The sequence below is a fragment of the Zophobas morio genome, unplaced genomic scaffold (genome assembly GCF_036711695.1).
Source record: "Zophobas morio isolate AGI-343-1 ecotype UQ-CSIRO unplaced genomic scaffold, CSIRO_AGI_Zmor_V1 ptg000046l, whole genome shotgun sequence".
NCBI classification, from domain to species: Eukaryota; Metazoa; Arthropoda; class Insecta; order Coleoptera; family Tenebrionidae; genus Zophobas; species Zophobas morio.
Genome location: NW_026972151.1, coordinates 6,869,022 through 6,885,890, shown reverse-complemented (window position 1 = coordinate 6,885,890; position 16,869 = coordinate 6,869,022). Strand labels below are relative to the sequence as shown.

Here is a 16,869-nt window from a genome sequence, read left to right as displayed (position 1 = left end):
ACAAATATTTTACTCATGCAAATACTTTTAAATACATAGATGTTTTACAAAATTTTGTCGTTTCTTACAACAATACCTTTCATCAAACTATAAAAATGGCTCCTGTCGACGTAAATTCCGATAATATCTTGGAAGTTTATCACAATATTAAAAATTCCACGTCGATTGTTAGCAAAAGAACTCGTACGAAGAAATATAAAATTGGCGATTACGTTAGAATCGGTAAATATAAGCATGCTTTTGAGAAAGGTTATGAGACAAATTGGAGTGGGGAGATTTTTAAAATTACGGATGTAATAAATCGAGACCCTGTAGTATATAAAATCAGTGATATTATGAACGAGCCTATAGAGGGTGTTTTCTATCATCCCGAACTTCAAAGAATAAAGTACAACCCGGACGACGTGTTTCAAGTTGACAAAGTTTTGAAAAAGCGTTATAAAAACGGTCGCTGTGAAGTATTCGTGCAGTGGAAAAATTACCCGAAAAAATTCAACAGCTGGATCCCGATTGAAACGCTAACGCAAATATGAATAATTCAGACGAGTTTTATCTTACGCTCTTGTCTAATAGTTCCCTGAACTATTTTCCAAAAAATACATCGGCCAATTTTTGTACGCAACTTCCAAAAACTATACATTTAGAAGGAGAGTGGTGTGTTGGTTTATCAGAAATACAGTTACCGTGTTCATTTTTCACTGTCAACGATGGTGAAAATGTTATATATTGTGAATATAAAATTATCATTAAAAAGAAATCAAACAAAGCTGTCTTGGCTGGTTATTTTAACGATGAGAGACTATCGGCCTGGATAGATAGTAACGTATCGCGAGGCTATACATTAGAAAAATTGTTATCAAAATTTGAAAATCTGAATAAACCAATTGACCAGTAAAGTGAATGACGCGCGAAATTTGAACTCAGTTCATAACACGAGACCCGTATTTCAGTTCCCCGTGTAATCCTTATGGGTGAAATCGAGGCGTCACTTTAACGCTTAAATTGTACCATTAAAGTAATTTTGTTATATATCCCACTACCTGTACCATTAAGACTGATATTTTTACTGTTGATCTTGATACCAAACATGAACGGAACCGGTAGTATTTAATAAATATTTAAATTCAACTTTTACCACTACATTTGCCTCGAACGTATGTCGTACAGTGGTTCATACTGCCATTGACTTCCCCCTCCACATAAATGGCTTTGATTTTCAGATGCTACAGATACGGCTGTGAATTTAAAATAATACATAAAGGAGATCTCATATTTGCAAATGTTTTCAATCAATTGCCAAATTTTGATTTAAGAATCATCATCAATCCCAAGCTTTTTTCTTTTCACACATTTTTGCTAGAAAAGGAAAACCTTAGCATTCCTGATTAAACCTTTCATGTACAAGTAAAAATCACTTTCATTTTAGTACGAATTGGGTCTGAAACACCCATTTAAAAAAAATCACAATTTAAAGAACAATTTATTTCAAAACAAAAAAAAAGTATTTTACAATAAAAAATTGCACTTCCTAATGCAAAATCTGATTCACTTTTGGTGAAAAACTGACCCACAAACTGTTTTCTTGATGGGCCATTAAAATAGTCCTCGGACACTAATAGTTCTTCGACACTGTGAAGTAGATTTTCTTCAGATCTTTCTAGTTCAGGGCCCAATAGCAAAAGCAGTGCTTCGCTCCTATCAGTTTGTCCTAAGCTTTCATGAAGTTGTACCTCAACATTAGCTGTTTTTAGGCTGACTTGGGGATTAAAAGAATTTTCAGAGACAACAGCTCGGACCTCAGCTGATTCACTTTTCTTCAGATGTATGTCTGAAGCACGCAAATTATTAATCCACAATACATTATAACGTCCGGTTAGGGCAGGTGTAGCCATATGATGATATACAAATGCACCTCTTGGGGTTTCACATGTTGCCTCTCTTAAGGAATATCTATGCATAATAAAACAAAATACGTCATAATTTTACTTGACACAGAATTTATCAATATACACTAACTTACCATAATCCTCTCGCATTCTAGCTCGAATAAACTCTTCAAGCACATTTAATTCAGTATACCAATTGACTTTCGCTACATTATTTGACTGTAAAGAATTTTCTCCAACAAAAAAAAATGGCAATTGCCCCTATTGTTAACACATGTCTGTCTGTCATTATTAATAACAAATACAAAAAAACCAGTCCACAGATACATACAACCTAATGTGAATCAATATCACAGAACTAATATATCATCCAAAAATTGTGATTATGATTGTTTGTTGTGATGAAAATACGAAATCAACTGTCATATTTTGGGGATTTTCACGATCTAAACGTCACTAGTACCGCAAAATATTCGCGTTCTTTTTCTTTCCCAAGTGTTTCTTCTCTATTTTCCGTTTCACTCATGCGCAAGACGTTAGAAACGATGTACGTTACTTCGATGGATAGCGTTGTTTTTAATTTGCAATATATCATTAACAGAAGCTTTTTATATAGTTAAACCTTTAGTAACAGGAAGATAATTGTACAGTCTTTATCGCTTGTAGCATGAACTAGTTAAGATTTCTACCTATGCGGCGTATTTTGTCTGTAAAATCAAGCTCCCATAAGAAACCCATAGTAGAATTTTTGAATTATGAACTGCCGCGCATTCTAAATTCTAACCTTACTTTACTGGTCAATTGAAATACACGCTCACTATAAGACTAAGGGCCGGTTTATCAATGCTCAGTTAAAAGTGTCTGTTAAGTAACTGTCAGATAAGGGTAACTATCAGTTAACGGAGGTAAAGTGTTTATCAATGCACGATGTTTCTTCCAGTTTCGTAGCTCGAAGTTTAGCTGTTACTCTCTTAAGTTGGTAACGCTCACCCCACTGGAAATAAGTTGTGATTGGTCAGTTCAAAACTACCCCGACCTTGAAAGTTCCATCAGATTCTATCCGCATTCGGTATTCAACGATTGTATATCGCGTTTCACGTGATCAATCATGAAAAAGCAAAATTTAGCATTAGAAAAAAAGTATTAAAAATTAAAAATGAAACAAGTGGGTACACCTATAAATAAATACAGAGAGATCGAAAAAGAAATTAGTCAAAGTTGGCCATGCACGAAAAGGCGTTTGTCTTAGTTTAAAATAATTTTTGATTAATCGTCATGTTGACAAAACTAATTTGCACTGTTATCAAACGAAATTAAAGCTTTTTTGTTATTAGAATCTTCAGAAATGGGATAAATTTTAGACAAAATTGGAAAACGGTGATTTTAATTCATTGTTATGTGTTTTAAAATTAGTCGTCATAATTCTAATTTTAAACTGTCAATTTGACATTCAATAAAAAAAATTAAATTTCCCTACCACCGTGATTACGACAAACGGCTTGTCGTGCATGGCCTACTTCGATTAATTTCTTTTTCGATCTCGCGGTATTATTAGATAGGTTTTTAATTTTTGGTACCCACATTAGACCTGGAAAATAATCAGCTAATAATAAGTGTTTTTCTCATCTTTACTCTGTCAATTTGTTGCACAACATACTCGTAAGTCCTCATCAAAATATTGTTAAATTCATAACAGATTTATTTGGATTTGTTAGGTTATGTTGCCACTAACTGGTGGATAACGTTTTAACTGACAGTTTGAACTGTCAGTTAATTTATCAGGCACTTTGACCACCAGTTTTGAGCTAGCGGGTAATGATAAACAGGTTAACTCACAGACAAGCTTTAACTGCCAGTCAAGGTTAATTTATAAAGGAGAAGGTTGGAGTATATGCCGCCATTAATATGACGTCAAAAGGTGCTGTAACAGCGGGAAATTTAAAAATCGAATGATTTTCCATAAAATACCGTCGCGTTCAATAGAAACGGAAAAGCATACGGAACATGGTTTTTTCACTGTAATTTGACTGTTTTATTTGCCGGACAGAGAAATACCTTCACAAACTATGGGAAAATTAAGAAAAATATGACAGCACGTAAAACAATGTAAAATATATTTCAATTGTTATTGTTTCTAACAATTTTAACTAATTTTTTTAATTTATTACAGGTCTTGTTAGACTTGTTACACTTAATATTTAAATATTGTATTCTTATCAACGTCCGCTGCTTAAGAAATGTCCTTGTAACTTCTTCTGGTAAAGTAACCAGGTTTTTCAAGACATTTGTCATCCTAGTTACTACCGAATTTTTGTAACGAAACTTGTTACGGCGATGAATCGTCTTGAATCGGCGATTCAAAATTTTGGTTTCAGATTTCAGGTAATCTGATGCCTCTGTTAAGCCTCCATAGGATACATGATTAACCCAAGATGGCAGTGCATAATCATGTTCCACACCTTGACGAAGCATATAAGAATACTGGCCGAGTGAGGGGTATTGTTTTGAAAATTTTTTGGCAATCCAACCTGTTAGATATTCAAGACCGTCTTTTTGAAGCTTATGTCCCACTGAGGACGTTGATGTAGTTGTGCTGCTTATACTTCCTACACCATCAATATCACTCCAGTCTGTAGTTAGTTCTGTATGTTTGTCATTTATTGGAACATCTGCGATTTTTAATATTTTTCCAGAGATAAATTCATCACTGTTCTCTTGCACAATGGTATTCGTTGCTTCTTTAACAGCAGATGGCGTTTTTCCTAAAATAACATATTATTATAACATGTCTCTTATTTAATAAAATACATTTTTACCAAGTATAATTATTCTTAATCTATAAATGACGTTTAATGGTGTAGGATGATCATCCATACCACCTCTAGTCCTTAGCTGACTAAACAAGCTTTCTAACGTGTCCTGGTTTAACTTGTGAGTCAGCAAAAATTTTGTTCCATACAAATCTTTCATTTCACTGCATAGTGTTTTTAGTGATGATATTGATATCAGCAGAGCTTTTTGAAAGACTTGCAATTGTTTTTTCCCTTGACATCGCAATGACGAAAAAGTTGCATAAATTTCATCCAATCGTTCTCTTTGAGAAGCCATGTTCATGTATGGTTTTTTAAATTTAATGGTTTCATTTAAGTTCCTCGAATTCATTATGTCGAACCAGTCATTGACATGTTCTATAAATTCTGATAAATATTTTGCTTCCTTATTTCCAATACAATATCGGACTAGGGCAACAGCAGTTGTATGAGACAATAACTGTGCTGCCAAAGGCACATTTTGTCTTGCAGTACCAGTTACTGTTATGTGTTTCTCCCTTACTTTAAATAGGGAACTAACGTCACTTTTATTCTTTTCTATAAGTTTTACTAATGGATCTTTAGTAATGGTTACATCAGATTCAAGTACAAAACCTAAAACAATTGAAAAATTAGCTGCAATATCATTTACATAGTCAATTTACCTGTATCGAGAAGCCAGTTTCTAATTAATTTTAAAATGTGTGGCGCATCTGGAAAATAACAATTTTTTTTCCCAGTTATGGGATGATCAAAATAGACTTTATCCTTATTTATCCCCAAATCACGTATAACACCTTGATTTGCACCACCGCAGTCACTAACAAAGGCAACCACATTATAATTTATTTCATGAAGAGATCTTACGATGTTGTGCACTAATGTAGTAGTCATATTGGTGTCAAAGTCGACAAAAATCACTTGTTTCCAATTACTATAGAGCCCTCTAGCAATTACGACTTGTACATAATTATGTGGGCCTTTGATTTCATCGAACTTTACATCATATTCATATAAGGCCTTTACCTTCATTTCATCATACATTATGACAGTGGCCTTTTCTGTTTCTGGTCTTTCCCCATGACATTCATTAAGTTTAAAATATCGTGCAATATCCCATTTCTCAGATTAATTTTTCTGGCATAATATTGCAAAGTCTTTAAATTTGGTAAAGCATAGCCTTCATTTCTCATAAAACAGTATGCTTTCTTGCTGAAATACCGTAAAGTAAATGCTCTTGCTATTTCTTCTTTTGTCCAGGTCACTCTTAACTTCTTTTTTAAAATTAAATTGATTTTCAGTTAAAACAGGAGCAAATTTCTTTGCAAGTTCAACAACATTTACTTGCTTATTCAACACCTGCAGTGTCTGTATTTCATTTTCCAACACAGAAATTTTTTTTTCCAGCTTTGTAATGTATTGGTCTTGCTCTTGTATAGTTTGGACCAAATTATTATTAGAGCCATTTAACTGTGAAATGTTCTCTTCCAATTCTGCTACCTTTTTTTGCAACTTAGCTTTATCTTCGTCTTCCATTGAACCATTCTGTTCAAAGATACCAAGTTGATCTTCATTTGCCAAACAACCATTTTGTTCAAAGATGCCAACTTGTGTACTGTCACGACACTTTTCAGTCAGAACATATTTTTCAGGTATTGCTACAATTTTTTAGAATTTATTAAATGGCAGGTTCAATAAAATTTATCACTCACCTCCTGGTTTAAGTCTCATTTTATGTGGAATTTGGCTGTACATCTCTTTTTTGTATTTTATGTAGAAATCATCTGCAGAAAAATGTGCTGAACAAATTGTGGAAGAACATTTTGGTTTCCAATTTTTGCCTCGCTGACAAAATTTTTCCCAAATATCCCTTACTGTCTTGTCTTTAGGAAACAAGTGGAATGAGATTGATGCAGAATTTTCTTTATCCATGCCCTTAATTCCTTATAGTTAGTTCAATTTCTATATGTATTGCAAATTATTATTGTAAATATTTACCTTGCTTTTGTTATTACAGCTGTGCACTGCACAATAGTGCCCCGGCATAATTAATAATTACTCTAAGCAGAAACTCTATGAATAATTAAATTACTCTTATTATAATAATCCTGTCAAATGTCGAACACTTCAACAAGTTCGACACACGACAGCTGACAGCTGATGCGCTGACGTCACAACGTGCTTTGCTGCCCCTCACCCCTGTAAACCGAATTGCCTAAATGCTCGCTTATACTCCAACCTTCTCCTTTATAAATTAACCTTGACTGCCAGTTACTTTAACTTAACTGCGCATTGATAAACCGGCCCTAAGATAGATGCGGGTAACTACGAGTCAGTAGAGGGAATCTTAAAGGCGCTAAATGAGGTTAATATTTTGCAAAAAGATTGTGTTGAATTTCGACTAAACAATGGTAGTAAACGTATACATGTAGCGAGCTTTAGCACGGAGATGACTTCTTTAAGGTTATCGTCGAAACTAAGTTTACAATTGGGGTTCGAGCCCGGTGTTAACATTCTGAATAAAATCTCTACATACCCTAGTAATATATTATTGGGTTTACCATCGCAACTGTTTATATACAGTGATATTATAGAACCTCAACTGATTGGTGATGTTTTTGCAAAAGTTTTGCGAATTGTCGTAGTGGATAACAACAAGTATACGTATGGCACGCATCGAGTACAGTTCTTTTCGCAGCCTCATTATACTCCTGTGCTAAAAAGAGAATTTGAACATATCGAAATTGATATAAGGACAGCTACTGGAGAGCGCACGCCATTTCAGTTTGGGACTGTGTGCGTGAAACTTCATTTTAAAAGAATATTATAATGACCTGTCATTACCACGATTACTACATAGGTCAGGCCGGTTCAGGTGTAGGATCCATTTATAAAAGCGCTGTTTACCAAAAAGGTCGAGGTTTTGGTAGTTTTTTAAGAGGTTTATTTCGAACAGTTTTCCCGTTAGTAAAAAGTGGTTTGAAAACTATTGGTAAAGAAGCACTTCGTTCTGGATCTTACTTCATCAACGACGTTGTAAACAACGTACCACCGAAAGAGGCATTCAATTCACGTGTATCAGAGAGTGTGGGTAATTTGAAACGCAAAGCAGAAACAAAAATCGACGATCTCGTCGGTTCAGGTGTTACAAAAAGACGTCGCCGCAAACAATCACGTCAGATGCGATTGCCAGTCCGCAGAGTAAAGAAGTCGTCGCGATCGTCTGATATTTTTGATTGATTAATTTTTTTTAATATTACGAGCAATGGCTTTTCTACATCCGCGAAGTTGTGGGTGCATTAAAACAGAATTGGATTTATTTGCTTTACCTTCAACACAAACCAGTATCGAGAGTGGGCAATGGATCGAGTACAAAACATTGTCAAGTATTTCAGACGATGCACCTTTAGAATTTATGATCAGCAGCGGCGATGAATATACTGATTTATCCCAAACATTGGTTATCGGTTACTGTGAAAATAACTAAAGAGGATGGTACAAACCTACCCGACGACGTTAACATTGCGCCCGTAAATAATATTTTACACTCTATGTTTAGTCAAGTCGATGTTTACCTAAATCAAAAACTAATTTCGCCGCCTAACAATACATATGCGTATAAATGTTACTTAGAAACACTTCTAAATTACGGACCAGCAGCCAAAAAATCACATTTAACATGCGGATTATGGTACATCGATACACCAGGAGATATGGACACGGCCGATGGAACAAAAAATATCGGCTTTAAAGCTAGGAATCATTTCACAAAGAAAAGTCAGCAAATTGATTTAATTGGTCACTTAAATTGTGATATATTTAATCAAGAAAAATTTCTGATCAACGGTGTCGAGCTACGTGTAAAGTTTGTAAGGTCTCGGAACAGTTTTGCTTTGATTGGAGCTGATGGTACTACGGGTAAAGTGAATATTGTGGATGCAACACTGTTGGTAAGACGTAATAAAATAAATCCAACTGTCATGTTAGCTCATGCCAGAGCTTTGGAGATGACAACTGCCAAATACCCTATAACGAGAACCGAAATAAAAGTTTTAACAATACCGCAAGGGGTCCAAAGTAAAACATTTGACAACATTTACTTGGGGCAGTTACCTAAACGATGTACTGTAGCGTTCGTTTCCAATAGAGCTTTTAATGGGGACTTTACACTAAACCCCTTTAACTTTCAACATTTTGATATGCATTATTTATCGTTATGTGTTGACGGTTAGCAAATACCCAGCAAACCTTTACAACCCACCTTTAATGGACATAGCAAGAAATTTATCAACATGTATCATACGTTATTTTCTGGTACCGGAATTCATTTTATGAACGAGGGCAACGGACTTCGCAGAGAAGACTACCCCAACGGTTACTGTATCACTGTGTACGACCTAACACCCGATCTATCTGGAGCGTCACCTTTACATTGGAATCTGATTAAAACCGGTAGCTTACGTTTAGAAGTACGATTTAATACTGCTTTAACGGAGACAATCAACTGTTTAGTGTACGGCGAGTTTGATAGCGTTATAGAAATTGACAAAAAGCGTAACATCATAATCGACTACGGAAGTTAAAATGTGCCGTCGAAGGACTGTATGGTTATTTGTTGTGTAGCTGTTGACCTGTTAGCATCGAAAAATGTGTGTGTTGTTTCTTGATTAAATTAAATTGAAAGAAAGAGTTTCTTCATTAAAGAATTGGCAATTCTTGATTTTCGTAAATCAGAACCAGAACATTACCTGTTTAAACCACCCGAAGACATTTCAACTTTACCGCATAGTTATCAGAAGCAAGCAGATTGGGTAACAAAACACTGCCACGGTATTTCATGGTGTGCGGGTGGCGTCGCATATGAAGAAATACCTAATATTTTAACAAAATTGTCGGAGATAGATTGTTGTGTTTATGTAAAAGGATTAGAGAAAAAACGGTATATTTCTAAACTGTTACCGAAGAATGTTATCGTAAACATAGAGGACGAACTTGACTGTATACCAACGGTGAAAAAGTTACCCGAACCAAAAGTTTGTGACTATCATCGTGATTTAACCAACTTTAACTGTGCTGTACAAAACGTACAAACCCTAAAAGAAATATACAATGAATACTATGCAAATCAAGTCTTGTCTGTCGAAGATGCAGAAGTTGAAGAGGTGTCATGTTCTTGTTTCTGCTAGCAATACGCTTCCATTTTATGTTAGCAAACCATCATTCATCGTTGTGAACGAAGATCCCGACTTCATGCCAGGCAGTCACTGGGTGGGTATTTATATAGATAAATACGGATATTCATATTTTTTTGATTCGTTTGGACGGAATCCTAAGGGGACTATTTTAAATTTTATACTGAGGAATAGTCTTATGTACACTTACAACACTAAACAAATTCAACATCTGATGTCGGATGTTTGTGGAAAGTATTGTATATTGTTCCTTTTAAATTACGCCCTTGGTAATAATGTAGATCAATTTATAAATATGTTTAGCAGTAGTTACAAAAAAAAACGATGTTATTTGTGCAAAACTTTTTAAACAGTATTTTAAATAAATTTTAGCCTTTCTCTAAAATTGTCTTTGATTTTATGGATCACATACACCAAACACAAAGAAAACACGGGTTGCGTGAGGCGCGGCGAGGAGGGCGGGCGGCGGGGCGCGGACGGCGAGCGCGGGCGCGGTCGGGGCGGGGACGGCGGGGGGCGCGGACGGCGGGGGGCGCAGACGGCGGCGAAAAAAAAAGTGTATGAATGAAAAACAATATTTATTTCACAATTTTTAGTAAATACATCATTTCGCAAATAACTACGTACAAATAAACATTCAAACTTAAATTTAACGGTACAAAAAAAGAAAAATGTATACACATATAATTAAAAAACATTATTCCAGGGATGTACATATTATTATTTCTAAAATACTAAAGCGCTCCTTTGTACCCGTACGGGAGCGTATCGTATGAATTGCTTAACCTACGACGTTTAGTATAGTTTACTCTATACTTTTTTGTTGCGTCTTTCGTTAATATATTAAAAAAATTATCTTTAAAAATTTGTTTATCGATTACTTCGACCACGTTTGGAGCCTCTTTATCCAGAATCATCGATTTTAATACGTTAAAATTAACTTTTTGATTATTGGAGTAGTGTAGAGTTATACCCTTCACCTTACATACTGGCTCAATTATCCCTTTGTTAGCATTCAAGAATTCATAGGCGTAATTTTTAGGTCCGCCGCTCACAAATTCGGTAATGTAACTACCTGGACCATAATCAGCTAATTCGTCGGTTAGCTGGCCTAAAAAGTCGCCGGTATCAGGTACCCATTCGCCTGGTTTGGCAGTGAAGAAAACACTGTCAGTGTCGTAAGATAATACTCGTCGTCCCAACTTTTCCAAAAAATGATAAAGAACTAAACGTGCCGAAGCAGTAGTATAACTAGCGATAGCTACATTAGTGGTGCTAGAAGCCAATATATCCTCCTCCACGCGCTCCCAATTTACTAGGAGTACTTCAGGGTTGATAACGGTTAAGTTATTGACGCAACGACCGGGTGATGCAAACATTTCGAACAGCTTGTAAGGCTGATCAATGATAGCAGTCTGCTGCAGATTTTGTCTCTGCCCGAATTTGCCCCAAAATGAATTGAGCATTAATTTGGCCAAGAAACGTAACCCTGGATTCTTGCATATTTTGTTTTTTTCTAATTTAACCCCCTCACGATCGTAATACTCGCGAATGTAGTTGTCTTTCTCGTGTTCTGTATTACACCATGTAGGCCACCCGCTACACTCTTGCTTTATTTTTAAAAACGTGTTTACGTACTCCGAAAACAACCCACCTCTTTTAGTTTCTGGGTCGTATTTTACGGTGTCGTATTCCCAGATTTCAAAAATTTCGATAATTCTGTACTTTAACTCCAAAGCCTTACGCAACTCGTTTGCAACGAAAGTACCCGTAAACTGACGCTGTCCGTCGTTGTGCGGGCAATCTTGTTCATACAAGGTTTCAACACACGTTTTGCAAAGAGGAAAAGTTAATTTACCATTACATTTGTACGGCAGAACAGGGTGATGCAACGAAACAGGTGGTAAAACAATACATTTAATGAAACCATGGACTTTGTTTAGATCGACTTTTACGCAATCTGGATGGCCGACATGAATGGCTGTAGGATGACCGACTATTGTCTGACGAAGTATTCGCAACAAGAACGCCATAAAAATTGTCCGTTTAAATGCCCATGTTGCCTAACGTCTCCTTCATGTAACGACGACCCAAATGTAATAAGTTGTAATATGTGTAACAGGTTTTTTAAAGGGGAGATTTGTTTAAATAAACATAAAAAAACCAAGACTTGCGATCGTATAAAGCGTTGTAGTACTTGTCATGCGGAGATTACACCAAAAAACAAAAAAAAGAGTACTCACAAGTGTGGAAAAAAATTTTTTGGCCTCGACAACTGTAAAACTGACATTTACGTATCGTAGATAGCCGTGGTATTTTGAGTTTTACACATTGAACTGTAATTTACCAAATTAAGTGCGGTAATAAACACAGAAATTTTCAGAGTTTTAAAACCCTTAAAAAAATTGACATGTCATCATTAACAAAGCCTGTGTTCACCAAAATAAGATACCGCATAAATGCATCTGTTAAATGTTTTAAAATAATAGCAATTGATTTTTTAATTGGTTTTGGAGAGCGCCATCTGTTGGCATAAGCAGCAGTCATATCGAACTATCTGTCACGATTATAATTTTATTTGACGTTTGACGCAGGGAAAGCCTACTTACAAATTCCACACAATTTAAAAAAATGCAAAAATTGACGAAAACAAGCACCACTAAGTTATCGGCCAAAAAGTTGCATACATTATACATGCGGTAGGTTACATTTTACAATGCTCAGATTTATTAAAACACTCGGCTTTGCCTCGTGTTTCAATATTAAATCTTCGCGTTGTAAAATGTAACCTACCGCATTTATAATGTAAATAACTATTGTAACACATGCAAAGAGGATAAGGATATTAGGCACGATTGCTACATGCACCCTTGCAAAGTTACGCGTAACAACAATGAAGCACATTTTGGTAGAAATAATAATTTTCTTTTAATTTTTTTTTGATTTTGAAACGAGACAAGAGAAAAAAATTGGTGAAAAATTGTTTCTGCATGAACCAAATCTATGTGTAACGCAGCAAATATGTAAAAAGTGCTTGTCGAACGATGATATGAGCGAAAATTGTGGTGTATGTGGTCAACGCCAATACATTTTTAATAATGAGCCTGTATCACAGCTCATGGAACACATTGCCAAAATGTCAAAGATTTTCGCTGTGACAGCCATTGCACACAACATGAAAAATTTCGACGGAGCTTTTATACTACAACACATTTTTTCGAATATATCACGTTGGCAGCCAAAAGTTATAAAGCAAGGTATGAAAATATTATCGATAACATGCGGTGGTTCGATACGGTTCATAGACAGTTTGAATTTTATTCAGCTAGCACTGGCGTCATTTCCTAAAACTTTTAAATTAGAAGGTGGTAAAGGATACTTTCCTCATTATTTCAACACGTTAGAAAATCAAAATTACACCGGAGACATACCATCAGTCGAGTATTACGGTTGTGATGTCATGAAAAAGAACGAACGCAGAGATTTCATGGAGTGGCATCGTCGGCAAGTTGCCGATAATTATGTATTCACCATGAAAAATGAGATAATAAAATATTGTGTATCCGATGTTGATATTTTGAGGAGAGGATGCTTGAAATTTCGCGAATGTTTTACGGAGAGCTGCAATGTAGACCCTTTGTTAGAGTGTATAACTATTGCGTCATCATTTAATCTCGTATTTAGGAGAAACTTTTTAAAACCCAACACAATAGGTATTATACCTACAGGGGGTTATAGAGGTAGGGATCGGCATAGTAAGATAGCCGTAGCTTGGCTACTATGGCAAGAGTATACATTGCAATGCCGAAGTAAGCACGCTGGAAATGGTCCAGAGGTTCGTTTGCGAGAAAATATCGTGGTCGACGGATTTTGCAGCGAAACAAACACCGTTTTTGAATTTTCCGGATGCTTCTGGCATGGGTGCCCTAGATGCTTTCCCGATTTTGATTCTGAATTGGCCGACAGAAATGAGCTGATGGTTACGCGGTATGAACGAACTATATTTAAAAACGAACGCATCAAAAATAACGGCTATAATTTGAATGTATTATGGGAGTGTGATTTTCGTAAACAAATAACGGAAAACCGGGAACTAAAGCAGTTTGTAGATAATCATTTATTTTCAAAAAACACACCCCTCAATCCGCGCGACAGTTTTTACGGTGGTCGTACGAACGCGTCACAGTTATATTACAAATGTCAACCAGGTGAGAGAATACTGTATTTCGATGTTTGCTCGTTGTACCCGTACGTAAACAAGTACGGTCGGTACCCTGTCGGTCATCCTACAGCCATTCATGTCGGCCATCCAGATTGCGTAAAAGTCGATCTAAACAAAGTCCATGGTTTCATTAAATGTATTGTTTTACCACCTGTTTCGTTGTATCACCCTGTTCTGCCGTACAAATGTAATGGTAAATTAACTTTTCCTCTTTGCAAAACGTGTGTTGAAACCTTGTATGAACAAGATTGCCCGCACAACGACGGACAGCGTCAGTTTACGGGTACTTTCGTTGCAGACGAGTTACGTAAGGCTTTGAAGTTAAATTACAGAATTATCGAAATTTTTGAAATCTGGGAATACGACACCGTAAAATACGACCCAGAAACTAAAACAGGTGGGTTGTTTTCGGAGTACGCAAACACGTTTTTAAAAATAAAGCAAGAGTGTAGCGGGTGGCCTACATGGTGTAATACAGAACACGAGAAAGACAACTACATTCGCGAGTATTACGATCGTGAGGGGGTTAAATTAGAAAAAAACAAAATATGCAAGAATCCAGGGTTACGTTTCTTGGCCAAATTAATGCTCAATTCATTTTGGGGCAAATTCAGGCAGAGACAAAATCTGCAGCAGACTGCTATCATTGATCAGCCTTACAAGCTGTTCGAAATGTTTGCATCACCCGGTCGTTGCGTCAATAACTTAACCGTTATCAATCCTGAAGTACTCCTAGTAAATTGGGAGCGCGTGGAGGAGGATATATTGGCTTCTAGCACCACTAATGTAGCTATCGCTAGTTATACTACTGCTTCGGCACGTTTAGTTCTTTATCATTTTTTGGAAAAGTTGGGACGACGAGTATTATATTACGACACTGACAGTGTTTCCTTCACTGCCAAACCAGGCGAATGGGTACCTGATACCGGCGACTTTTTAGGCCAGCTAACCGACGAATTAGCTGATTATGGTAGAGGTAGTTACATTACGGAATTTGTGAGCGGCGGACCTAAAAATTACGCCTATGAATTCTTGAATGCTAACAAAGGGATAATTGAGCCAGTATGTAAGGTGAAGGGTATAACTCTACACTACTCCAATAATCAAAAAGTTAATTTTAACGTATTAAAATCGATGATTCTGGATAAAGAGGCTCCAAACGTGGTCGAAGTAATCGATAAACAAATTTTTAAAGATAATTTTTTTAATATATTAACGAAAGACGCAACAAAAAAGTATAGAGTAAACTATACTAAACGTCGTAGGTTAAGCAATTCATACGATACGCTCCCGTACGGGCACAAAGGAGCGCTTTAGTATTTTAGAAATAATAATATGTACATCCCTGGAATAATGTTTTTTAATTATATGTGTATACATTTTTCTTTTTTTGTACCGTTAAATTTAAGTTTGAATGTTTATTTGTACGTAGTTATTTGCGAATTGATGTATTTACTAAAAATTGTGAAATAAATATTGTTTTTCATTCATACACTTTTTTTTTTCGCCGCCGTCCGCGCCCCCCGCCGTCCGCGCCCCGACCGCGCCCGCACCCGCGCCCCGCCGCCCGCCCTCCTCGCCGCGCCTCACGTAACCCGTGTTTTCTTTGTGTTTGGTGTGTGTGTGATGCATAAAATCAAAGACAATTTTAGAGAAAGGCTAAAATTTATTTAAAATACTGTTTAAAAGTTTTGCACAAATAACATCGTTTTTTTTTGTAACTACTGCTAAACATATTTATAAATTGATCTACATTATTACCAAGGGCGTAATTTAAAAGGAACAATATACAATACTTTCCACAAACATCCGACATCAGATGTTGAATTTGTTTAGTGTTGTAAGTGTACATAAGACTATTCCTCAGTACTTGTGAGTACTCTTTTTTTTGTTTTTTGGTGTAATCTCCGCATGACAAGTACTACAACGCTTTATACGATCGCAAGTCTTGGTTTTTTAATGTTTATTTAAACAAATCTCCCCTTTAAAAAACCTGTTACACATATTACAACTTATTACATTTGGGTCGTCGTTACATGAAGGAGACGTTAGGCAACATGGGCATTTAAACGGACAATTTTTATGGCGTTCTTGTTGCGAATACTTCGTCAGACAATATTCGCAGAAAAATCGCGTTGCGAATGCACCAGTCAAACTTAAAATTACATTATAATGTTGATCTTCCAATAAAAGGTTAATCCTCGGCTTGTTGATATTATAATCCCCTTTAAAATAAACCGACGTTCTGTCGCGTTTATTATAAACAACTATTATATAATCTTCTTTAAAGTAGTTTTGAAACCACTGAATTTCAGCGTGTCCGCCACCATGTGTTATATCGACATTTACTCTTTGACAAAGTGCCTGAGCTAGATTTAACAAATCTATTTTACCCTTTTTTGTTTTAAATTTCTGTAGCACCTTCCTATTGCAACCGTTAGCCGTATACTCAATAGCAACAATTAGAGATGCCGCTAGGCAAGAATTGTTCACATCCACAACAAAAATGCTGTTTTTGGCGATACAAAATTCTTTAAAATTCACGCACTTACCATCTAGTGCGGAAAATCCTCTACCTAGTGGCATATCAATCACATCTATGCGGATAGTCATCTTATCGTTAGCGAAAAAGCTAGCGTTGCTTTGAATGATAGCGCTAATGATGTCCATCACCACGTCCGCGTTCAGCTGTGATAGTCTTCGAAAAGAAATTCCGGCAGGTTTGTCCGGAAATTCTTCATTTTCGATCACCACTCCAA

The 16,869-nt window shown here is 36.1% G+C and overlaps 2 protein-coding genes across 2 annotated transcripts; one reads left to right on the top strand and one right to left on the bottom strand.

Moving 5' to 3' along the window:
• Positions 1 to 10,622: 10,622 nt before the first annotated feature.
• LOC135142185 (uncharacterized) lies at positions 10,623 to 12,792 on the bottom strand. Its single transcript, XM_064073856.1, has 2 exons — positions 12,597 to 12,792; positions 10,623 to 11,869 (listed from the first exon to the last, which is right to left on the bottom strand). Exons 1-2 carry the CDS (start codon positions 12,790 to 12,792, stop codon positions 10,623 to 10,625), a joined length of 1,443 nt encoding a protein of 480 aa, XP_063929926.1.
• A 232-nt stretch (positions 12,793 to 13,024) lies between these two features.
• Positions 13,025 to 15,427, top strand: LOC135142184 (uncharacterized). The gene has a single exon (XM_064073855.1). It carries the CDS (start codon positions 13,025 to 13,027, stop codon positions 15,425 to 15,427), a length of 2,403 nt encoding a protein of 800 aa, XP_063929925.1.
• Positions 15,428 to 16,869: the final 1,442 nt, after the last annotated feature.

Coding starts and splice junctions, on each gene's coding strand:
- LOC135142185 (XM_064073856.1), bottom strand. CDS start 12,792: ATGTGCTTCATTGTTGTTACGCGTAACTTTGCAAGGGTGCATGTAGCA. Junction 11,870..12,596: donor AAATCTGAGCATTGTAAAAT/GTAACCTACCGC, acceptor GTCATCCTACAG/CCATTCATGTCGGCCATCCA.
- LOC135142184 (XM_064073855.1), top strand. CDS start 13,025: ATGTCAAAGATTTTCGCTGTGACAGCCATTGCACACAACATGAAAAAT.